The sequence below is a fragment of the Entelurus aequoreus genome, linkage group LG03, assembly GCF_033978785.1.
Source record: "Entelurus aequoreus isolate RoL-2023_Sb linkage group LG03, RoL_Eaeq_v1.1, whole genome shotgun sequence".
Taxonomy (NCBI): Eukaryota; Metazoa; Chordata; class Actinopteri; order Syngnathiformes; family Syngnathidae; genus Entelurus; species Entelurus aequoreus.
Genome location: NC_084733.1, coordinates 62,263,266 through 62,290,236, shown reverse-complemented (window position 1 = coordinate 62,290,236; position 26,971 = coordinate 62,263,266). Strand labels below are relative to the sequence as shown.

Sequence of the window (26,971 nt, the reverse complement as noted above, 5' to 3'; positions counted from 1 at the left end):
TGGCTTTGCATAGTAGAGTTTTAACTTTCACTTACAGATGTAGCGACCAACTGTAGTTACTGACAGTGGTTTTCTGATGTGTTTCTGAGCCCATGTGGTGATATCCTTTACACACAGATGTCGCTTTGTGATGCAGTACCGCCTGAGGAATCGAAGGTCACGGATATTCTGCTTTCATGCAGTGATTTTTCCAGATTCTCTGAACCTTTTGATGATATTACGGACCGTAGATGGTGAAATCCCTAAATTCCTTGCAATAGCTGGTTGAGAAATGTTGTTCTTAAAACTGTTCGACAATTTGCTCACGCATTTGTGGACAAAGTGGTGACCCTCGCCCCATCCTTGTTTGTGATTGACTGCGCATTTCATGGAAGCTGCTTTTATACCCAACCATGGCACCCACCTGTTCCCAATTAGTCTGTTCACCTGTGGGATGTTCCAAATAAGTGTTTGATGAGCATTCCTCGACTTTCTCAGTCTTTTTTGCCACTAGTGCCAGCTATCTTTTAAACATGTTGCAGGCATCAAATTCCAAATGAGCTAATATTTGTAAAAAATAACAAGTTCGAACATCAAGTATCTTGTCTTTGCAGTCTATTCAATTGAATATAAGTTGAAAATGATTAGCAAATCATTGTATTCTGTTTTTATTTACGATTTACACAACGTGCCAACTTCACTGGTTTTGGGGTTTGAATATACATATATATGTATGTTACATACACATATATAGATACATGCATATATGTATACACATATAAATATATATACATATTTACATATATACTTATAGGTATATATATATACATACATACATTCTTACATATACGTATACGTATATATTATAGTGTCTTCAAAAAGTGCAGTTTTTGTACTAAAATAGGGACTTTTGACGAGGCTAGAACCCATTATTCAAGTTTATAGTGATTCTTATGGGGATTTATGCTTCACTATTCAAAATTTTACTGTTTACGAACCGTTTTTAAGAACCAATTACATTTGTGAATCGAGGTTCCACTGTATTTTGATAATTAGATTATTTATTGTGGAGAAAATTGCTTCAGTGTATGCATCGGACATTTTGAAACTATCCACTAACAAAAACTGAGGTACCACTCACTCTTGATTTGGTTTCATTTACTCATTTTTACGCCGGTGTGAAGCTTCTAGGATGGCCACAGCTTGACCCTAGAACAGATTATTTCTTTTTTTTTTTTATTTCCAATGTTTTTTTGTTTTGTTTTTAAGTGCATTTAAAGTGCTGTGAGAAGAGAAGTGTCCGTTTGGAACGGCACATGGGTCCCAGTGGTCTTTTGTCCTCACCCATCGAGGACATAGTATGTCCTTTCTAGTGGACTTTTGGCTGAGAAAAGTGCAACTAAGCCTGTGGCACAGTACGTGGGTCCGTGGATCAGACACGGTGTAAGGGGACGTGGGAGGTGCTGGATGGACCATCCGTCACTATGCTTGCTGCCTCCAGCGGCCCCGCAGGGAAATCTGATCTCCACACCCCCTCTTAAGAGGAGCAAACAATCACGTCTGCAACAAACACTGAACCAAGAGCAGCTCGCCTCCAAAACAAAAGCATGGGAAACCAGATATGTTTAACGCACAATGAATTTGACTTGGTACACTGTGTCTTTTTTACACAATGTGAACCATTAATATTAACTAATATACAAACAAGCACTTTATTGGACTAATAAGATAAAAGTGTATTGGCGAATAGATCAAAATTATGACGTAGTATGCTCATTTGCGTGATTATCATTCTGCTTGTACAGTAGCTCGACTGCAATTTAATTGACCTCATTGTTTTTGTAAAGTGATAAGAAACAATTACCAAAGTGGAACACCTACTGCTCACCGTAAAATGCAATGGAATGTCTTTGACTGTTTGATAAAATCCAATAACAAGCATAATGTTAAATAAATACAGTTTTTTAGTTAATTCATATTCTTGTAAAAGCTGATTTTCTGCGATTTAAAAATGCGCATTCACAACCCTTCTTTTGAAAGGGCGTAACAGTTTGATAAAATCAAATAACAAGCATAATGTTGAATAAATACAGTTTTTTAGTTAATTAATATTCTTGTAAAAGCTGATTTTCTGCGATTTAAATAAAAAAGAAGCGCGTTCACAACTCTTCTTTTGAAAGGGCGTCTCACGGAAGTGAGGCCGCCGCGCGCACCGAAGCCCCGCCAGCTTGACGTCCGCCTCCATGCCTGCGGTCTTCTTGACCCAGTCTGAGCGGAGCAGCGCCGCCAGTCCAACTTCACTTGCCGAGCCGAGCGGTACCGGCTGGGTGCACGTGACGGAGACAACATGAGCGAGGGCGGCAGGTTCGGACTCTGTGGACCGCGGCGCGCTGTGGACCGGACCGGAAGGACCTGCTGCTAGTACCTGCTCGGAGAAGTAGTGGACAAGTCGACGCTCGTGTCAAGACGTGGAGGGAAAGGATTTGTAACTTTTCCTTTTTTTTTTTGTTGTTGTTGTTGTTTGTTCTTCTCTCCTCGTTGACACCGAAGACCCATGGGGGATTTCTAGAGTACTTTTTGGAGTCCTGGAAATTCATGTTTGGACACCTGAAGACATAAAGTCTGCCCTGGACGGACATTACATTAGGTACTTCCTTCACTTTCTTCTACGCTACAGGTTGACGTGTGCGTGCGTGCGTGTGCGTGCGTGTGAACGTTCGGTTCAAGCAAGCTTCTGCTGGGTTTATTGTTTATTCTTCCATTTATGTCCAAATCAAACATCAAAGTGCAAGTGGTCATCCTCATCTCTTCTGGTTGGTGCTGCATTTTGATGCCGGGAGGAGAAAAAAACATCAACATGTACACAACAATCTAAAGGAATCAATATATAAATAATTAATTAACATCATTTTTCGCACCATGTTAAAGCCCGACGTGCCTGTTCTGCTCCTCCTTGCCGCATCGCTCACGTCTTCCATGTAAAATGAAATATGAATTGGCATCAAAACGCCTTTCTTTTTTTTTCAGAAGAAATGATATGTTGGTGTGTGATGATTTTCAAGAGAATTGTCGCAAAATGAAAACATCACTATCTCTGATTCAGTTTTCGTGCCTGCAACTTCGAAAGAAAGATTTGCGACAATACCGCGTTTTAGGAGTAGTTTTTCGCTCCTTCCTGTTACAAAAGGCCATAGGAAAATAACATTTTCTGACAAAATGTCATGTAAATGTGCTGTTAACCCAAAAATATGAACATAAAACTCACTACAGACAATAATTGTAGTTTCACGCGCAGAAAATAAGGAATTACTTATAACTGATGAATGGAAAGTATAAATAAGGGGTGTCCAAAGTGTGGCCCGTGGGGGCCGTTTTTTATTTATTTTTTTGAACACATTCTCAAAATGCTATTAAAAAAACAAATCAAAAAACATAAAGAAGTTGAAAATATTGCAAAATGTGTGTGTTTTCTTTAACAAAAAGGGCATAAAACAATACAAAAAATAATAAAAACATATAATTGACTGATAGATCTGAAGTTGATCCAAAGATTTAAGTTTTGAAAGTAAAAAAAAAAAATTAAATAGGACTTATTTTTAACACTTATGAGTAAGGCCCGTTTGATTTCCAAGAATTTTATTGGATTTTTTTTTTAACTGTCATTGCTCAAAACAATGAATTAAAAGCAACCTATTATTATTATTATTATTATTATTATTATTAACATTATTATTATTATTGACCTATTTTAGGCTCCAATTACTTAACATCAAATATTACATTTTTTATTATTATAGGGGAGGGGGAATATTGTATATTTTGTGGTTTTGCCATAAGCAAAATAGTTTTCTTTGAGAGAAAGGGATAAAACATTAACATTTTTATTACTCAGATCCTTCTGGGTCTCCGGGAGCAAACTTAAGAGGAGCCTTGAAAAGGTTAAAAACAAATAAAATACGTATAACTGATGAATGGAATGTAGAAATCAGGGGTGTCCAAAATGTGGTCCAGGGGCCATTTGCGGGCCGGAGCTAATTTTTTTAACGGCCCGTGGCGCATTCTATCAAAACTATTAAAAACACACAAAAAAGTGCAATCAAAAAAAGAGAGTGGTTTTCTTTGACAAAAGGGCATAGAGTGTCCGCCCTGAGATCGGTAGGTTGGAGTTCAAATCCCAGCCGAGTCATACCAAAGACTATAAAAATGGGACCCATAACCTCCCTGCTTGGCACTCAGCAACAAAGGGTTGGAGTTGGGGGTTAAATCACCAAAATGATTCCCGGGCGCGGCGCCGCTGCTGCCCACTGCTCCCCACTGCTCCCCAAGGGGATGGGACAAATGCAGAGGACAAATTTCAGCACATCTAGTGTGTGTGTGACAATCATTGGTACTTTAATCTTAATCTTAATCTTAAAACAGATGTAAAGGCCATACAAACTTTAATCGACGGATAGATCTGAAGTTGATCTATCGATTTAAGTGTTGAAAGTAAAAAAAATTAAATAAAATAACATTTTTAACACTTATTTTTTGGATTCCAAGAATTTTTGTGGATTTTTTTAAAACTGTCATTGCTGAAAAAATACTATTGAATTGAAAGCAATGTTGTTATGAACCTATTTGAGGCTCTAATTAATATTAAAACGAACAAACAAAAAAAACATTAAAAAGTCGAATAAAAAAAAAAAAAAAATACTGCATATGTTGTGTATAAATGTATAAATGAGGGGTGTCCAAAGTGCCGGGTATCATTTGCGGTCCACAGCTAATTTTTTTAATGGCCAGCTGCACATTTGAAAAATACTATTATAAAACATAAAAAAGTGGAATTGTTCTTTAAAAGAAAAGAGAAAATATTGCATATTTTGTGTTTGCAATTAAAAAATAGGTTTTATTTGGCAAAAAGAGCATAAAAAAAACCAAATAATAATAATAAAAAGTTATGATTGACAGATCTGAAGTTGATCTAAAGATTTAAGTGTTGAAAGTATTTTTTTAAATGTTTTTTTTTAATTAGGACCTATTTTTAACACTTATGAGTGCGGCCCTTTTGGATTCCAAAAATTCCCCCAAAAATAAAAAAAAAACAGTACAAAAAGTAGTTACTATTTTTTTAGTCTCCAATTACATCCATTTTGAATTTTTTGGGGTGGAAAATATAGCATATTTTGTGGTTTTGCCATTATAAAAAAAGGGCATAGAACAACAACTTTTTCAAACTTTATATCAACAGATATACTTGAAGGTGATTAAGAGATTCAGGTGTTACATAATAACACTACTAATAATAATACAATATATACATGACTTATTTTTAACATCTTTATGACTCAGATCCTTCTGGGTCCCTGGGACCAAACTTAGAGGAGCCTTAAAGGTTAAGAAAAAAAAAAAAATTATATATATATATATATATATATATATATATATATATATATATATATATATATATATATATATATATATATATATATATATATATATATATATATATATATATATATATATATATATATATATATATGTGTGTGTGTGTGTATACATACATATAACATTAAAATACAGTAGCTTAGTAGGCCTACGTATTCATTAACGGCAGAGGTCACATTACATACAGTTTGAACAGTAACACTGTGTTTGAATATTTAGTCAATATTTGGTGTGCCACCAGTTTAAGAGTCGCTGATCTTGTAATACCTCATTAATAATTGTGTACATCATCAGAACGTTGTTGATTTTGTGAACGAAGGGGACAACGCTGCCCCATGTGACATGGCGAGCGCTGATCATCCTCATCACCGTTGTGCGCCCACGTGGGGCCGTGCATTATTTATTCCCGTCATGCATTATTCACCGCCGCTGCCTTTCATGCTTATAAGAAAATATTAGCATGAAAAACACGTCGTAGCCTCCGAGCCTCTCGCTCGGTGCGCACTCGCCTTTGGAGTGTGCTCCCGTCCACGACAGGCGAGAAGGTGAGCAGCGCCGCAGAGACCGAACCTGCATGACAAGGAGCGTCGCAGCTCTTTTTGTCGCGCCTTTCAATGTCGTTCGTGTGTCAGATGTCAAAAAGACTCTTTGGCGCAGAAAAGTACACTGAAGCGAGATACTGTGCACACTTTGACACTGCATCCAGCTGCCAAACTGGCAACGCCGTGCCTCTGTGGCGGCCCTGAAACACAGCAGCGGTGCAGAGGAAAAGCGGGAAAATGTCCACCTTTGTGAAAGGAGCTGTGGACCCACAGTGCAAAGGTCAAACTGATCAATTGCTTGCGCAAAACATTATTTGAACTTTGAACCTTTTGGATCGGATATCATTCAAAGTATATATATATATATTGTTGTCAGCCTAAGGCACACCTGTGCAATAATCATGCTGTTTAAATGGTAAATGGGTTATACTTATATAGCGCTTTTCTACCTTCAAGGTACTCAAAGCGCTTTGACACTATTTCCACATTCACCCATTCACACACACATTCACACACTGATGGCGGGAGCTGCCATGCAAGGCCCTAACCACGACCCATCAGGAGCAAGGGTGAAGTGTCTTGCTCAAGGACACAACGGACGTGACGAGGTTGGTAGAAGGTGGGGATTGAACCAGGAACCCTCAGGTTGCTGGCACGGCCACTCTCCCAACTGCGCCACGCCGTCCCCGTTAATCAGCATCTTGATATGCCACACTTGTGGCGTGGGATGGATTATCTTGGCAATTAAGAAATGCTCACTAACACAGATTTAGACACATTTGTCAACAATATTTGAGAAGACTAGGACATATACACATATATACATATGTACCGTATTTTTCGGAGTATAAGTCGCACCGGCCGAAAATGCATAATAAAGAAGGAAAAAACATATATAAGTCGCACTGGAGTATAAGTCGCATTTTTGGGGGAAATCCAACACCAAGAATAGACATTTGAAAGGCAATTTAAAATAAATAAAGAATAGTGAACAACAGGCTGAATAAGTGTACGTTATATGACGCATAAATAACCAACTGAGAATGTGCCTGGTATGTTAACGTAACATATTATGGTTTGAGTCATTCAAATAACAATAACATATAGAACATGCTATACGTTTACCAAACAATCTGTCACTCCTAATCGCTAAAATTCGATGAAATCTTATACGTCTAGTCTCTTACATGAATGAGCTAAATAATATTAATTGATATTTTACGGTAATGTGTTACATATATGTGTATATATATATATATATATATATATATATATATATATATATATATATATATATATATATATATATATATATATATATATATATATATATATATATATATATATATATGTATATATATATATATATATATATGTATATATATATATATGTATATGTATATATATATATATATATATATATGTATATATATATATGTATATATATATATATATACATTTATATGTGTGTGTGTGTGTATATATATATATATATATATATATATATATATATATATATATATATATATATATATATATATATATATATATATATATGTACATATACATTTATATGTGTGTATATATATATATATATATATATATATATATATATATATATATATATACGTACATATATATATATGTATATATACATTTATATGTGTGTGTATATATATATATATATATATATATATATATATATATATATATATATATATATATATATATATATATATATACGTATATATATCAGTGACGTGCAGTCAGGGGAGGCAAGTGAATAATGCCTCCCCTGACTGTGTGTATATATATATATATATATATATATATATATATATATATATATATATATATATATATATATATATATATATATATATATATATATATATATATATATATATATATATATATATATATATATATATAATATACAAACCCGGTATCTGTAATTAAGATTTGGACAATATCGGATATCGGCAAAAAGCCATTATCGGACATCCCTAATATTTATTTATATATATATATATATATATATATATATATATATATATATATATATATATATATATATATATATATATATATATATAAATCTCCTGATGATTGAGGGAAACCCCTCATGAAACAGGCCTGTAGAGATGAAATAGTCTTGTGATTTTTCCCATACATACATATTACGCTCTACCACGGTATCGAGCACTATTTTTTTTAGATAATCTAATAATTAGGGGTGTGGGAAAAAATCGATTCGAATCGCGATTCTCACGTTGTGCGATTCAGAATCGATTCTCATTTTTAAAAAATTTTTATTTTTTATTTTTTATTTTTTATTTTTTTTAATTAATCAATCCAACATCAATACCATAACAATGCAATACAATTCCAAAACCAAACCCGACCCAGCAACAATCAGAACTGCAATAAACAGAGCAATTGAGAGGAGACACAAACACGACACAGAACAAACCAAAAGTAGTGAAACAAAAATGAATATTATCAACAACAGTATCAATATTAGTACAATTTCAACATAGCAGTGATTAAAAAATCCCTCATTGACATTATCATTAGACATTTAGTTTATGAGATGCGATGCAAGTGTAAGCCACTGTGAGACTATTATTCATTTTTTTAATTTTATTTTTTTATTAATGTTTGTAATGATAATATCAGTGAGGGATTTTTAATCACTGCTATGTTAAAATTGTTGCTAATATTGATACTGTTGTTGATAATATTAATTTTTGTCTCACTACTTTTAGATTGTTCCATGTCATGTTTGTGTGTCCTCAATTGCTCTGTTTATTGCTATTCTGAGTGTTGCTGGGTCGGGTTTGGTTTTGAAATTGTATTGCATTATTATGGTATTGTTGTGTATTGTTTTCATTAAAAAAAAAATCGATTTTGAATCTAATCGTGACCCCAAGAATCGATTTTGAATCGAATCGTGGGACACCCAAAGATTCACAGCCCTTATATATATATATATATATATATATATATATATATATATATATATATATATATATATATATATATATATATATATATATATATATATATATATATATATATATATATATATATATATATATATATATATATATATACACATATGTATATGTGTATATTAGGGGTGTAACAGTACGTGTATTTGTATTGAACCGTTTCGGTACGGGGGTTCTGGTTCGGTTCGGAGGTGTACTGAACGAGTTTCCACACGAACATATGAAGTAGCCGCCTAAACTAAACTCTTAACAAGCTGCTCTGTTTTCTGCCTCTGTCTTCTACACGGCACCCAGCATTGTCCCACCCACACAACCATCTGACTGGTTACAACCATAGCGATAACAGCCAATCAGCAGTGCGTATTCAGAGCGCATTATATTATATATACACATATATATATATGTGTATATGTGTATGTATATATATATATATATATATATATATATATATATATATATATATATATATATATATATATATATATATATATATATATATATATGTATTATAAATGTGCAGCACGGTGGCAGAGGGGTTAGTGCGTCTGCCTCACAATACGAAGGTCTTGAGTAGTCCTGGGTTCAATCCCGGGCTCTGGATCTTTCTGTGTGGAGTTTGCATGTCCTCCCCGTGACTGTGTGGGTTCCCTCCGGGTACTCCGGCTTCCTCCCACCTCCAAAGACATGCACCTGGGGATAGGTTGATTGGCAACACTAAATTGGCCCTAGTGTGTGAGTGTGAATGTTGTCTGTCTATCTGTGTTGGCCCTGCGATGAGGTAGCGACTTGTCCAGGGTGTACGCCGCCTTCCGCCCGGATGCAGCTGAGATAGGCTCCAGCACCCCCCGCGACCCGAAGGGAATAAGCGGTAGAAAATGGATGGATGGATGGATGGATATATGGGGCGGCATGGCGTAGTGGGTAGAGCGCCCGTGTCAGAAACCTGAGGGTTGCAGGTTCGCTCCCCGCCTCTTACCATGCTAAAATCTGACCTGTCCAGCGACTAAAGTAAATATTTCAGTTACATTTTATCACTTTTTTTTGTTTTGTTTTGAAAAACTGTCCTGCCTTTAATAAACTTTAGTACTTTAGTAAATCCATGCCATCCATTTTCTACCGCTTATTCCCTTCGGGGTCACGGGGGGCGCTGGAGCCTATCTCAGCTACAATCGGGCAGAAATGTTTCGTTAAAATTTTATCAGATCTTTTTTTTCTTTTTAAATCTGTCCTGTCCAGCCTCTTTAGAAAATGTTTCGGTCACATTTTTCTCAGCCTTTTCTTTTTCTTTTTCTTTTTTTCTTTTTTTTTTTTAAAATCTGTCCCGTTCAGCCTCTTTAGTGAATGTTTGGGTAACATTTTTATCAGACTTTGTTATTATTATATCTTTTTTTGAAACATCTTTTTCTTATCTAGCCATCCATCCATCCATTTTCTACCGCTTATTCCGTTTTAGAAAATATTTCGGTAAAAATTGTTTTATTTTTTTTCTGAAAAATCTGTCCTGTCCAGCCACTTTAGTAAATATTTCGGTAAAATTTTATCAGACTTTTTTTTTTCTTTTCTTTTAATCTGTCCTCTCCAGCCACTTTAGTAAATGTTTCGGTAAAATGTTACCTGACCAAATACATAGTTAATCATAGAACTGGCACCCAATGTTATTAAAAAAAGTATTGATTTTGAATCGATTCTGAATCGAATCATTACCCCCAAGAATCGAATCGAACCGTGTGGCGCCCAAAGTTTGCCAGCCCTACTAATTAGTGACGTCATCCATAGCTTGGGTAAAACGTTGGTGGTCGCCACAGATCCTCGGACGACTGCGTAAAGTCCTCACGGCTGCGCTGTCCAAACACACGGCGGTGAGGTGGCCTGAAGGTGGTTAGGCCGCCATGAAAGGCGTGGGGATTTAAAAATGTTAGTGTGTGTCTGCGTTGCGTTATCTGCCGCCCGTGAGTCCCGCCGCACTGGAAACGTGCTAACAGAGCGGCCCTGAGAGTGAGGCGTGTGCGCCGCGAGGTCCTCGCAGGGGGAAGAAAAGCAGCACTGTTAAGACAACACAACCTCTCTGTGGACGCACAATACACCCCTGTGTGCCAGCCAACACCGCTCCTAACCTCTGTGTGTGCGTGTGTGTGTGTGTGTGTGTGTGTGTGTGTGTGTGTGTGTGTGTGTGTGTGTGTGTGTGTGTGTGTGTGTGTGTGTGTGTGTGTGTGGTGGGCGTCTCGCAGACGAGGTTATTTCAAGGCTATGTCCACATGTAGAGTGAAAAGAGAGCATCCCAGTGGAACCTTCTAAAGTCAAACAGCAGTTAGGCTGCACAAATTTGAAAAATGAAACATACAAAAACAAATGTTTTTCTTTTATTGTTTTCACATTTTGCAGTAGTTACCTTCTTTTGACACTTTCAAAAGTGTTAAAATATGACTTAAATCATGTCTTGTACTTTTTGTTAGTGGGACTTTGTGCAAATGTGCCGAATGTGTCTGCTGAAATAGTTATGTTATATTTCCATCCATTTTTTACCGCTTGTCCCTCTCGGGGTCGCGGGGGAGCTGTAGCCAATCTCAGCTGCATTCGGGCGGAAGGCCAAGTACACTCTGGACAAGTCGCCACCTCATCGCAGGGCCAACACAGATAGACAGACAACATTCACATTCACACACTAGGGCCAATTTAGTGTTGCCAATCAACCTATCCCCAGGTGCATGTCTTTGGAGGTGGGAAGAAGCCGGAGTACCCGGAGGGAACCCACGCAGTCACGGGGAGAACATGTAAACTCCACACATATTCGCTAAAAAAGTTGTGTGTTTCAAATAGTTAAGTTAAAGTACCAATGATTGTCACACACACACACGAGGTGTGGTGAAATGTGTCCTCTGCATTTGACCCATCTCCTTGTTCACCCACTGGGAGGTGAGGGGAGCAGTGAGCAGCAGCGGTGGCCGTGCCCAGGAATCATTTTTGGTGATTTAACCCCCAATTCCAACCTTTGATGCTGAGTGCCAAGCAGGGAGATAATGGGTCCCATTTTTATAGTCTTTGGTATGACTCGGCCGGGTTTTGAACTCACGACCTACCGATCTCAGGGCGGCCACTATAACCACAAGGCCACTGAGCATTTAACATAGCATAAGGAGTACAGCTGTTTATATATTGTTATTATTTATTTGAAATAATGTATTAAATATTATTATTTATTAGATATTTTGTATTAATTATTATTATTATTTATTAGATATTATGTATTAATTATCATTATTTATCTATTTATTATTAGCTTTATTAGCTTGGCTATAATGTTATTCACGCCACTACCTCAATATACTTAAAAATTTTAAATAAATATAAAATAATAAATAATTATAATAAATTCTAGAATTTATTATTATTTATTATTATGATATAATAATATAACATATAAGTTACAATATAACAAATTATAGAATGTGTTATGTATTATTATATAATAATACATTATAGAATGTATCATTGTTATTTATTATATAATAACATAAAAATAATAATACATTGTAGAATGTGTTATTATTTATTATATAATAAGAAATTCTACAATTTATTATGTATTATACATGTATTTATTTCAAACTGAAGTATATTGAGGTAGTTTCTTCATCTAAATTCTAGAATATATTATTGTTTTTTTTAAATTATATAATAGTATATTCTAGAATGTATCATCATTTATTATTATACAATAATACATATAATTGTAATGTAATAAATTATAGAATGTGTTATTATTTATGATCATATAATACATTCTGGAATTTATTTTTTATTATACATTTATTTATTACAAACTCTAAAGTAAATTGAGGTAGTTTTTTTCATTTAAATTCTAGAATATATTGTTATTATTGATTATTACATAATAATACATTCTGTATTATTTATAATTATATATAATAACTATAATTATATTAAAATCTAAAATGTATTTATTATATAATAATACATTCTGCAATGTATTCTTTATAGTTATGTATGTATTTATTCCAAACCCATAAGTATATAGATTTAGGTTTTTTTTCATCTAAATTCTGGACTATATTATTATCTATTATATAATAGTAAATTCTTGAATGTATTATTTATTTTTATATATAATTATAATAAAGTAATAATGTATTATTATTATTTATTATTATATAATGTTAAATTCTAAAATGTATTATTTTATATGTATTTATTTCAAGTATATTGAGGTAGTTTTTAAATCTAAACTCTAAAATGTATATGATGAAAAGTCACCTGCTATAGAATGAAGAGTGCTTACTCCGCATGTCAACATCTCTGTTCGGTGCCACACGCCCACACTATCAAAATGCCGAGGCAAACCTTTCCAGATCAACACCGTATGTAGATTAAGTAATAAAGTAATAAAGTTGTACTTTATATAAGAAAAAAATGGCGTACAAAACTATTCCTATATCTTGTTATATGTCATTCATTCACCCGAAGGTTTGTAATCCTCAGTCTCAACAACCACAATGCACCTGCTCCCGATCTTTTTAACATCCGGTTTGCCTCAATGAATTGTGGAACATGCAGTATTTTAGTTAACCCTTTGTTAGGCTATGAAGTAGAAAACAACGCAATTCAATGTCAGTGTTTCTCAAATAATCAATATTAAATACATGTATAAATCAAATCAATTCTCTTAACTCTTTTTAGCTGTAAATAATAATAGATCAATTTATCAGCAATTAAATCAAGCATGCAAATTATGAATGATCATCACACATGAACTATATAACCCATAAATTACAACACTTTATGGAAAAAAATAGTCTACAACAAAAGGAGACAACATCCGCAGGAACCTACCACATAGCGAAGGACGTACAGTCGTACACAATTTGATTTCCTATTATGCAGCTAATTTTTATTGGACACTTATTGAAATATCTTGTGTGACATCATGCACAAAAGTGCACTTTATTTGTTTTAAACTATTGTAGTGGCGTTCTGTACAAAAAGTGCACTTTAATTTAGTATTGTTATATGTCATTTTAGTGACATCATGCACAAAAGTGTACTAATAGCTTGTTTTAAAATGTCTCTGACAATTTTGCACTTTCTGTTTTGGAAATTACATGAATGTTTGTGCCACTGCTTAATAACTGTTTAATAAATACTGTGTTGGTCAATTGACTTAGTTGTGATTTCGCTCTCTGCATAAAAGTTTCAAATGAGCATATTAATTAATGCAGTATGAACAAAAATGTTTTAATGTAGACACATAGAATCATCATAGTCCTGTGATTATATGCATCAAGTGTTCATTCAAGGCTAAGGCAAAATATTGAGATATATATCGTGTATCGTGATATGGCCTAAAAATATCGAGATTTTAAAAAAGGCCATATCGCCTGTTTATATGTAATAAATTTACAATAATTTTGAAAAAAAACATACATAACACATTTTGTAATTTTGGAGTATTGTGTGTAAAATTTTGAGGACAAAAATGAATGTATTCCATTTTGGAATGAGTCTGTAACATAACAAGATGTGGACAAAGTCAAGCGCTGTGAATACTTTCCGGATGTGCTGTACAAATGTATTTGCGTCCAAGCTGATAAATTTGCCGATTTAATATGAAGCCTTATTCTAAAATGGAAAAAATTCATTTTTGTCCTAGAAATTATACACATACTACCCCCTAATGACAATGTGAAAGACCCTTTTTTTTGGGGGGGGGCTTCTAGAAATGTATTAAAAATAAACATGCTAAATATACAGGAAAAACATTTTTTTTCACATTGTCATTATGGGGTATTGTGTGTAGAATTTTGAGGACAAAAATGGATTTATTCCATTTTGGAAAAGGCTGTAACAACAACATATGGAAAAGGTGAATCACTGTGAATACTTTCCGGATGCACTGTACAGTTTTTTGCGTCCGAGCTGATATATTTGCTAATTTAAATTTGAAACCTTATTCTAAAATAGAATGAATTGATTTTTGTCCTCAAAATTCTACACATAATACCCCATAATGAAAATGTAAAAATATTTTTGGTTTGTTTTAATAAATGATTGCAAATGTGTTCAAAATAAACAAGCTAAATAGGCTAAACAGGCTAAATATACAGGGGAAAAAAAGTTTTTACATTGTCATTATGGGGTATTGTGTGTATAATTTTGAGGATAATGAACAACTTTTTCTATTTTGAAATAAGGCTGTAACATTACAAAATGTGGAAAAGGTGAATTGCTGTGAATACTTTCTGGATGCACTGTACAGTTTTTTGTGTCCAAGCTGATACATTTGCTAATTTAAATTTGAAACCTTATTCTAAAATGGAATTTTTTTTTTTTTTTTTTAAATAAATGTTTGCAAATGTGCTCCATTCATCCATTTTCTACCGCTTGACCCTTACGGGGTCGCGGAGGGTGCTGGAGCCCATCTCAGCTTTCTTCGGGCAGAAGGCGGGGTACACCCTGGACTTGAGCTAAATAGGCTAAACAGGCTAAATATACAGAAAAAAAAAACTTTTTCACATTGTCATTATGGGGTATTGTGTTTAGAATTTTGAGGATAAAGAACAACTTTTTCTATTTTGAAATAAGTCTGTGACATTACAAAATGTGGGAAAAGAGAAGCAGTGTGAATACTTTCCGGACGCACTGAATATTTGCAGGCAGCCAATCGTATGCCAACGCAACAGGTTGTATGTGTTTAGCCAATCAGAAGCCAGAAGATAATAATTTTTGTAAAAAGTGGACTGATAACTAGATAAAACCTAAAAAAATGTCTCACTTATGAAGACAAAGACACACACATGACGGGAAGAAGACGAGCCAAACAAAATAACTTGGTTGAACCTTGGCCTAAAAAACAGTTTGAATGATGACAAAATGCGTTGAAAAATGCAAGTTACAGAAATAGACACTTTGCCTGAGGCCGAGTGTGTGTGTGTGTGTGTGTGTGTGTGTGTGTGTGTGTGTGTGTGTGTGTGTGTGTGTGTGTGTGTGTGTGTGTGTGTGTGTGCCCGAGGACCCCTCACTTGGAGCTTTCCCTCACATTCCAGCGTCTTTCCCGACGTGAGCAAACAGGGCGCTCGGCCGCCGCTCCCAGGCTGTGCGTGCATGCCGTCTCATGCCATCTTTTCCCACGTGTTCTCCTGACCGCTTCCTGTTTTTTTGGCCTTCCAGGTGAGGAAGGAAGCGTTCCGCTGGCGTCCCCGGTGCCGACGTTCCGCCGGACGTCATGCTAAGGGAGGATGTCGCCTGAGTCGGGCCTCGCTGCCATGCGCCGCGCCTCGCCGCCCGCAGGGATGGTGGCCGCGTGGCACTCGCTCTGGCTTTGCGTCCTGCTACCCGTCTGCGTGGCGGCGGCCAGGCTGCCCATCGCCGAACCCACAGGTAGGCCGTGCAACTTCACACCGTTTGTGTTCCAGGAAACACTGCATTTTCTGTTTTGATGGAGTCCTTCTCAGTGACTGGTCGGCAAAGTAGAGCAGGTGACCAGCTGATTGGCTGATTCCCAGCGGGAAAGGTTGCTCGGCCGTGCCAGCAACTTGAGGGTTGCAGGTTCGATCCCGGCTTCCGCTATCTTAGTCACTGCCGTTGTGTCCTTGGGCAAGACACTTTACCCAACCCGGTGCCACCCACACTGGTTTAAATGTAACTTAGATATTGGGTTTCACAATGTAAAGCGCTTTGAGTCACTTGAGAAAAAGCGCTTTATAAATGTAATTCACTTCACTTTCCATCGTTGACCCCCTGACGCATATCATTTTTCTGTGGGAGTCAAAACGTGAGCAAAAAACTTTTTTAGTTTTCAACTTTTTTATGTCAAAAAAAGAGGGAACTGCAGCGGCACCCCTGCTGCTCGTTGAGAAGAGAAATGAGAGTCACTAAAAGTCTCCCCTCGATTTGTCTCTCGTTGCTTTTTGAAAAGCAGCATCCGCAGGCCACTGATTACCCTAAATTTTCGCAACTTTTTTCCAACACTTTAAACCCTGACGCTTTTAAAATGGTGCGGCTAATTTATGGATCTTTTCTTCTTCCGCTAATCGCCTTAATGTTTTGCGCTCAATAATCTTCGTTAAACCCAGGCAGAGTACTCTAATGGTGTTATTGTTTGTGGTATGGCGCCATCTTTTGGACGGGTTCGCTCACTGCAGGTGCTGCAAGTTGAAAACGTACTTCCTGTTTTGCCTTGAACTGAAAGTAAAACCGTCCGTATGTATTCTTCATTCGTCACTCCAGGCAACGTTTGTAAGTTTTACAATATAACTACAACAATTCTTACTTAATAAAACGTCCCATGTGTGATGTCTGTAGGAGTGTTTTCATGCATATGTAATGAAGTTAGCATCGTTAGAATTAGCTAATATGCTAACAAGTTTACAAGTGTCTGTGTTAGTATTATTAACTTACAACGGCATTATTTTTGTATTGTTTCAGTTTCACAAATTCCTCAGTAAATTCACCAAAACATCACTGTGGAGTTATTGAGTCTGTTTAGCTGATTGGAGAGCTAGTTTGCGCAGCTAGTGGGTCCATGACGATGACTTCTGTTTTGTTTGATCAGCCGTTTTACTGCCGTGTTACAGACACCGTTTGGAAACAATTAAGGTATGTAAATAAACATTTCCAGAATATTTCTGCGTAAATAACTCATTTCATAATGTACTGTATACAACTGAGACTTATAGTCCGGTGCGGCTAATATATGGGAAAAATGTTCCCCAAATTTTAGCGGGTGCGGCTGTATATTCCGGGAAATACGGTGCGTGCTGAATAAAACATCTGCCTTGTTTTTAATAAATGTTTAGGCCTACTAAGCTAATGTATGGGAAAGAGTGTCAGTCAAAATAATTTAAATTGGATGTTTTTGATGAGCCAGGACACACTTTGACTGATTGGAGAGCTGCGCAAGCTAGCTCTCAAATCAGCTCAACAGAGTCAACTCCATGATGACGTTTTGGTGAATTTACTGAGTAATTTGTGACACTGGAGTAATACAAAAAAAATGCCATCTAAAGTTAATAATACTAAGGCACGGCTAGAGGTCGGGGAAATAATCGATTTTATGAATTAATTTAGTCATTTTACTACTTGCAAATGCTTAAAATAGGATCGAAAAAAGGCTTGAAAAATATCCCCTCAAAAATCTGCAATAGAGTATTCCCTCACTTAACGCGGGGGGTAATGTTCTGAAAAATACCCGCTTTAAGTGAGTTTAATTTTTTTTCTTTCGTTTTTTATGTGTTTTCGTTCATTACATTTTTTTTTCAATTACGCTATATGTTTTTTCGTTAACAATTTAAATGGCTTTTTTTTCAGTTTCGTAAATTCACAAAAACGTCACCGTGGAGTTATCGAGTCTGTTTAGCTGGTTGGAGAGCTAGCTTGCGCAGCTAGTGGGTCTATGACATTGACTTCTGTTTTGTTTGATCAGCCGTTTTACTGCCGTGTTACAGACACATTTGGAAACAATTAAGGTATGTAAATAAACATTTACAAAACTTTCCTGCAACTTTTATATCTGCGACTTATAGTCCGACACAGCTAATATATGGAAAACTATTTTTTCCCCTCAGATGTAGTGGGTGCGGCTTATATTCCCGGTGCAACTCTATAGTCCGGAAAATGCGGTATATGGTCTGTGTTTGATTATGATTATAATCATAATCAAAACATTAGAAGCCAAAAATAAAACCAAAAGTATGGCCCTGAATTTACTTGGAATCAGGTGATACCAAAATCTAAATCCAAAGTGTGTCCTGGTTCATCAAAAACATAAAATGTAAATTATTTTGACTGACAGCCTTTCCCATATATTATTTGCAGCACAAATAGATTTTGACGCTACCTGCGTACTGTAGTACAGTGTTGGACACTATAGGACAGAAGTGTCAAAGTCATTTTCACTGAGGGCCACATCGCAGTTATGTTTGGCCCCAGAGGGCTGCCTTTAACAGTGAATACTATTATTACACAATGTTTTTATGCATTTAATTAGTAGATTTTTTAGAAACTAAAATGTTAAAAAAATATGATAAGTTGTAATAATTTCACCTCAAAATTTAGTGTTTATAACTGTAAATGAAAAAACAGTACTGCTGTTTTTATGGTATAAAAAAAAGGCAGCTCAGTTGCCAGAATTTTACTGTAAAATTTACATTTATTTTTTTTACTGTAAATAAAAAAAATGCAATTTTACAGTAAAATTTTGGCACCTGAGCTGCCAGTTTGTTGGGGTTTTTTTTTTACCGCAAATCAACAACTGTAGATTTTTCGGTGTATTACTGTAAATGCCAAAACGGCACCACAGATTATTACAGTAAAAAAAGTACTGTTTTTTTCATTTAGAGAAAAATGCTGTAAAAACCAAAGTAAATAAAACATTTTTACCATGAAATCTATTGCTACTTTTACATTGCACAATTTGATGGATAACTTGCTTTGAAATCATTATTATTAGTATTTATTTCTATTTAAAAAATGGTTTGGATGTTTGATAATATATCTTTGCATAATTAGACAATATTTAAGTTAACATAATTTGCGATTACATGGAGTAATTTTTTTTTTCTCCCAAAATAGAAAGAAAGAATATATTTAGTAAGAAAAGTTACAGTATTTTATTGATACATATTATTTCCAGGCTTTCAAGGGCCAAGTTAAAAGAAGTGGCTGGCCACTGCCTTGAGTTTGACATTTGTGCAAAAAGAGACCAAACCATTCGGTATCGTGGCCACGGATTGGATCAGCCTTGGGCGGCGTATCTATATTGGAAAAAAGAGTGTGGAGGTGACTAAAAAGTGTTATTTCAGGTTCAGAGAACTCTCGTCATGTTGAAAAATGTATTCAGAAGGTCATAAACTGTTTTTTTTAATGTTCTAGCTATGAGACTGTTGAACTTCTATTCCCTACATTGCGGAAATTCATTTATCGCAGTCAGTTAACAGCGACAAACTCCCCTTTTTAAAAATTGAAGTAATAGTGCAAAATAAGTCCACAAAATGAACTATGAGCTGCCAGAAATATCAATTGCATCACGCTAGTATTGACCCATTATCCTTACTTGGGTCGAGTCGTAATGTCGAGGCAAAGAACTGATTGGCCGGCGTGAAGGAGCAGGAAAAGGAAAGTGAAAATGTGAAGTGTTTAACCGGAGTGTCAAATTAAGTCAAAAAGGTGTCAAAGGTGTGTTCACGTTCATAATTTCAACACAAAGGCACATTTCAAAGCATGCAAAGAACATTTAATTGGACTCTTCTCGCTTTGCTGAGCATGTTTTTTTTTTGTGTGTGTGTTTTTTTTTTTCCAATCCTCCTGCTGTCCCTCAGGCGAAGAAACAAGCGAGGATCAATCCAAAGCAAACGTGGAAGGAGTTTGCTTTAATCATTCCGTATTGTTAGGGGAGGGAGGAGAGGGAAAAAAAGAACAACAAACGGCGAGGGATAATCTTTTGTTTGAGGCCCGGGCCAAGTTTCTTTTTCTTTTAAGTCTCCACGCAAGACACCGCGCTGTGTGAGACACACCATGAGCTCAGCACTTTCTCTGAGCGTGTGCGAGACTCGAGGAGCGACGTTGTTTTAGATCGTAAACAATAATCCTCGTCAAGCCGCTAGTAGTCATCTTTTGTTGGCAGAAAATGTCCATTTATGTACACATCTCCATTTTCCTTCCTCATGAACTGTGTTCATTTGACAAGAATATAAATAGCCTTAACTGTCACGGTTTACCTGACACATGAAGCGTGACAAAATGGGGACGTGCACTCTTCACATTAGCCGCCAGAGAGCAGGAGAGTGTTTGAATATATTAACTTTTGTGGCAATTCCAACTTTGACCACAGCGTCAGTGGCTATGTAGAGTGGCGCTTTCCATCATGTTCAGCAGACTGCATTGCAAAAAGGATTAACTACCTTTCTTTTTGTTGGCAGAAAATGTCCATTTTTTAACATAATGGAACCCTCCATTTTCCTTCCTCCTGAACGTAGAACCGTGTGTTCATTTGACAAGAATATAAATGGCCTTATTCGTCACGGTTTACCCGACACATGAAATGGACAAAATGGGGAAGTGTACTCTTCACATGAGACTGCAGTAGAGTGTTTGAATATATTAACTTTTGTGGCAATTCCAACTTTGACCACAGTGTCAGTCGCTATGTAGAGTGGCACTTTCCATCATTTTCAGCAGTCTGCATTGCGAAAAAAAGGATTAACCCCCCTCTTTTTATTGGCAGAAAATGTATTTTAACATAATGGAACCCTCCATCTTCCTTCCTCCTGAACGTAGAACTGTGTGTTCATTTGACAAGAATACAAGTGGCCTTATTTGTCACGGTTTACCGGACACATGAAACGTGACAACATGGGGACATGCACTCTTCACATTAGCCACCAGACGGCAGTAGAGTGTTTGAATATCTTAATTTTTGTGGCAATTCCAACTTTGACCACAGTTGCTATGTAAAGTATCGTTTTCGATCATTTTCAGCAGACTGCATTGCAAAAAGGATTATAGCCCCCCTCTTCTTTTCGCGCGAGGTCCACCCAGGAATGGGGCCATAGGAATCGCTTCCCTACTGTAATACTTGGGTGTCCCAGGCCGATGATACCAGTATCAGATTACCGTATTTTCTGGACTATAAAGCCACACACACTAAATTTTAGAGACATTTTAGAAAATTTCCATGTATTAGCCGCACCGGACTATAAGCCGCAGATATATACGTCGTTAGCATGAGTTATTTTTGATAACACGTTTACAAGTGTCTGTTTTAGTATTATTAACTTACAATGGCATTTTTTTTGTATTGTTTCAGTTTTGTAATTCACCAAAACGTCACCGTGGAGTTATTGAGTCTGTTTAGCTGATTGGAGAGCTAGCTTGCGCAGCTAGCTTGCGCAGCTAGCGGGTCAATGACCCTGACTTTTGTTTTGTTTGACACATTTACAGAATATTTCTGTGTAAATAATTCATTTCGCAACATGTATGTCTGCGACTTATAGTCCGATGCGGCTAATACATGGAAAACTATGTACTGTGTTTCTTCTCAAACTGAGTGGCTGTGGCTTATACCCCGGTGCGCTCTATAGTCCGAGGAATGGCAGTGTCACTTTTGTCCTGTTTTCTTCACCTTTCTTCACCTCATGATGTTTCCTGAGCGTGAGGCAGGCTCCTCTGATGGCAGTTCGCCAAAGAAAGGCAAGTCAAATGGGACGTGGTAAAAGTTGTCTTTGAACGTGTGAAGGGGGTCTGCCACACCCCTTTCAGTGCAAGACCACCAGACTTGCCTTGTCGTCATAGGAACGATTGGACGTTTTTCTTAGGCCATGTCTACACTAAGCCGGATAACCCCTTAAACAAATAATTATTTAGCCTAAGCATCGTGACAGCCACACTAAATCACCGTTTAAGGTAACCCTCCTTGGATAATTTTTTTATACGGGTAAGTGCGCCGTTTATTTGTTGAATCTCCGGCTCTTAGCTTTGTATGGACTCATTGATTGTTTCCAAACTGAGTTTGGAGAGGAAGTGAAGTCAGAAAGACCGTGCCCCACACAGGAAGCGTCGTCAGAAAGAACGCGCCACAGCCAGCTTCATAACAACCGGAGCTAACCATTCTTCTACATGTACAGACGCTTGTGGAAATCACACATGAATACCTTAAGCTAAGGAAACGTGCGATTGCAGCTATTTCGGATACAACACTTCTCAGACGGCAAAATAACTTTCAAATGTCCAGGTCACCTGTGATTCTACTTACCGAAAAACTTTGTCCATTTGTAGAAAGGGGAGACAAGGAGAATGTGGGCTCCCGTGGGTGTGATAAAAAAGGTAGCGTGTGCTTTGTATTACCTGGCCGCTGAGTGAAGACTACGGAAAACATCGAATGCTTTTGGACTGGCAAAGCAGACTAACAGTTATGTCGCGGACTCAACGTCTAGGTCCAGAGTATATAAAGTCACCAAAAAGGAATGGACAATGAAGGTGAAGGTTAAAAGAGTGAGGAGTGTCCTGACCAGATATCTAGATCCCTAGTTTGATTGATGTAAAATGTTCTTTATCACATTGTTTACTTTCACATGTCCATTAAAGATTTGATTAATTTATGATGGCTCAGTTGTGATTCACTACAATAGGCACCCACAGCACACTGGATTCCAGTTAATTGAAATACCACAACACTGGATATTGTTCAGATAAGTCACATTTAATTTAAGAACTTGCATACAATGCAACACTGGAGGTGACTATGATGTGCGCATCATAGTCCATCCGCGTTGCACCAGCGGATGGAGGGGTCGAGGGGGTCTTAAACAACCATTGTGTGTGTATGAACAAGGATAAGGTTAGGTGGGATTTACCCTGGATAACCTTAGCCGGCTTGTGTAGAAAGGGCCTTATTGCGGCCTGCGTCTTATCCCCACCGTCTTCCTCGTCATCTCCATTTCCCTGGCAGTCTCCCTTGTGGCGTTCTGGCTCCCAGCAGACGTCCACAGATGGACAAGCACTGGGGATAAAATGGCTGTTGTTTACTGGCAGATGGCTCCGTTTCCCCACCAGCCACCACTTACCTGTGCAGAGTGTGTGCGCGCGCGTGTTTTTGTGAGAGGTTTCGAGGGGGGGGGCGGGAGCGTGTGCATATGTGGGTCATAAAGTAGTTGGCACTGCAGACACGTCCTTGAACGCAGCACGGTGTCTCACGGCGGCCAAATGAGTGAGTAGTTTAGCTGCTGCACACCTGTGTGTGTGTGTGTGTGTGTGTGTGTGTGTGTGTGTGTGTGTGTGTGTGTGTGTGTGTGTGTGTGTGTGTGTGTGTGTGTGTGTGTGTGTGTGTGTGTGTGTGTGTGTGTGTGTGTGTGTGTGTGTGTGTTTTTGAGGGGTCATTTGGTCATGCCTGCGTGCGTGTTCGTTCGTGCGTGTGTGTGCGTGCGCGTTTGTGTGCGCGTTCGTGTGTGCATGTTCGTGCGTGCGTGTTTAAGTGTGCGTGTTTGTGCGTGCGTGTTCGTGCGTGCGTCCTGTATTTACAGTAATAATCACCCTACGCGCACACAACCGTGTGCGCGTGTGTGCTTGTGTGTGCGTGTTCATGTGTGTGTCCTGTATTTACAGTAATACCCACCCCCTCCCTTTAGTCTCCATGATTAATGTTGCTCCTCCGCTCTTGACGTTTTGAAGCGGCACATTTAACACACTCACTTTTGCCATTGCATTACAGTCCTATGTGTGTGCGAGTGCGAGTGCGTGTGCGTGTGTGCGTGTGTGCGTGTGTGCGTGTGTGCGTGTGTGTGTGTGTGTGTGTGTGTGTGTGTGTGTGTGTGTGTGTGTTAGTCATACCTCCAGGCCCTTGTCATTTGGGCGTGTTTGGGTCGTTACCTGGCTTGTTAAAGCCACACCATCCTCCCACTTGACACACAATCACTGCACCGCAATCACATTCTGCTTCCTCCCCTTTATTGTCTTAACACACATGCACACACACACGCGTGCACATACACATTCACACGCACACACACACACACGCACACACACTTCACAGCCCTTCTGGGTCCCACTTTGATCTTCCTGCGTGTGTGCGTGTCAGTCATGCGTCAGCATGTGTTGTACATCAGCACATTTTGTAGTTGTACGTGGAAGCTGTCAGCCGGAATGTCCCCAAACTTGTTTTTGAATATACCCTCCATATTTTGTCGCTGCTGCTCCACTTTAGGAGAACTTTTTAACATTCTGTACTCTGGTTGTACGCAGTGTTCTAAAAAACTACTTTAAAAAAGTAATTAATTATACTTTCTTTACCAAAAAAGTAATTGAATTACTAACTAAATGCAAATAATTACTGGGAAAAGTAATTATTACGGTATTTCATATGAGCAAACTGTGAGTGTGTGTGCTTTTAAAAGGCGGGGCATGTTGCCTAGTGACGCGTGACATCATCAAAGGTATCCACAGAGCTGTTTGTTAGCTTCAGACGTTAGCAGCGGGAGTTAGTCGCCAGCTCTTGTGATTCTGCTTAACAAAGAGATTGAATGGGCTGTCATATTTTCTTGTCAACAAACGGTGTATTGTTTGGATGGCAGGTTTATCGCTTCAATCATTGAATTGTTGTTCAATATTCCCAACGTGTGCGTATGTTGTTGTCTGCGCTGTCACAGTGTTATGTTGCCTCTTCCTGTTTGATGTCGACATAAAACTACATCAAAATTAGCGTGCCATGTCACATCAAGCCAACGCTAATGGCGTTGTAACGGACCTAAAAGTAATTAGTTGGATTACGCGTTACTAGTAAAAGTAACGGCGTTGCTAACGTCGAGATTACGAACACTGGATGTACGGCATTCCGGTACTAATAAAGTACCGCGGTACTAACGAATTAAAAAAAGGTCTTTTTTTTTTTCATGCGCCGGCTGACGGTACGGCGAGGCACTAGCGCGAGTCAGCATCACCACACGCACAGGAAGATGAGGCTGACATTGAATGGTTGTCCTGCAAAGTTTCAAGAACTAGGGGGTGCCTTTCTGAGATATGTTGAAGAAACTGATCTCCAATTTAATCCATGCAATTGAAATGTGGGCGGTTGATGAGCCTTTTGTGTGCTTGTTGGTTGCTATATCTCTCTAAGGTCATTCAGACCTTAGAGAGATATTTTTTACTTTATTTATAATTTTTATTTTTATGTATTTATTGTATTTTTTCTTTTTGGGGAAAACCGCATTTGATGTATTTTTGACAACTACTGTCTATTGCATTAGTCTGAAAATTAATAAATAAATGTTTAAAAAAGTTAAATAAAGTAACACGCACAGACCACTTGCAAGCAGAAACATTGTAGAGACAGAAGAGAGAGAGTGAAAGCATTTTGGTTTTAAAACTAACGATAAAGGTGGCGTTTTAAACATTCCGCTCTTCAAGCGGCGCTAACATATCTACCGGCTATTTTAGCCATAGAAATCATGTATTTAGACGCCACATCGACCGCTACTGTCTATTGGCACTGACGAGACGTGGGGCCGCCATCTTGAAAAGGGAAACTGTCAGGAACTGTTGGTGTTGAACCCCAAGATGCAGAGATGGCAGGTAAAGCGCAGGAAAACAGGACTTTGATAGGGTAACCGGAGACAGGATAACAGGAACCATGATAACGGGAGACAGGAAACAATCACCGAACCCTGACTGAAGGGCGAGGCAGTCATAAATGGCAGCCAGCTGATTGACAACAGGTGCCGGGCTGCCAATCAGCGGCAGGTGAGGGAAACGAGCGTTACATTAGACATGCAGGAAGTGGATCTAAAATAAGAGCGCTGACAGGAAATAAACACCAACCAAGGAAACACAACCCGGCGTGAACCTGACTGATCGTCACAGTACACCCCTCTTTAGGGACGGATTCTAGACGTCCCCCCAAAAAAACAAGCTTCAAAAGTCACGGGAGGGTGGAGGGCGGAGTTGGCGGCGGGTCGCCAAACCTTGTCCCCGCAGCCAGGGAGGGAGAGTCAGGTGGTGGCGACGCGTTGATCTCTGCTGCATCTGGCGAGGCGAGCCACCACGGAACCAGGAGGCGCGTGGACGTTTGATGGCCGCCTGTGCAGCAGGAAAGCAGGGGGTCACGGAGGCGACTAGCATGACGGACGCGTCTTGGGACGCCAGAGACGAGGATGACAGCGCTTTGGGACAGCCCACCAGAGACAAGGATGGCGGCGCTGTGGGACGGCCCGCTGAAGACGAGGACAGTTTTTCCAGAGCTGGAGCAGCAGGCGGCTGGGCTGTCGGCGGGTCCTGAGCTGGCGTTATAGATCCGGCCGACTTTGGCCGCCCCCCTGGAACAGACGACAAGGATGGGTGGGAGGAAGCCAAGGAACCAGTCCGTGCAAGCCACAGAGCTTGTCCATCAAGGAGACCAAGCAGGTACACTTCTCGTCTGCGGCTTTCTCCCGACCAGCCATCTGTTGCCTCCAGACAGCCCACCAAACCTCCGCGGGGTTCGTTCTTGAAAGGGGCAACATCTCTATC

At 38.0% G+C, this 26,971-nt stretch overlaps 1 protein-coding gene across 8 annotated transcripts in view; it reads left to right on the top strand.

The window, feature by feature from the left end:
* Nucleotides 1-2,215: 2,215 nt before the first annotated feature.
* The window catches only part of fgfr3 (fibroblast growth factor receptor 3), a 153,872-nt gene continuing 129,116 nt past the window's right edge, over nucleotides 2,216-26,971 (top strand). For 6 of the 8 annotated variants that reach the window (XR_009825336.1, XM_062042392.1, XM_062042391.1 and 3 more), the window contains exons 1-2: nucleotides 2,217-2,626; nucleotides 16,148-16,357. Coding sequence is in view for 7 of the 8 variants with exons in the window: in XM_062042392.1 (XP_061898376.1) it covers nucleotides 16,216-16,357 (142 nt within the window). In the remaining variant the exon portion in view is untranslated. Of the gene's footprint in view, nucleotides 2,627-16,147; nucleotides 16,358-26,971 lie in introns of all 8 variants that reach the window. The other 2 variants (XM_062042388.1, XM_062042387.1) reach the window with 1 other exon arrangement.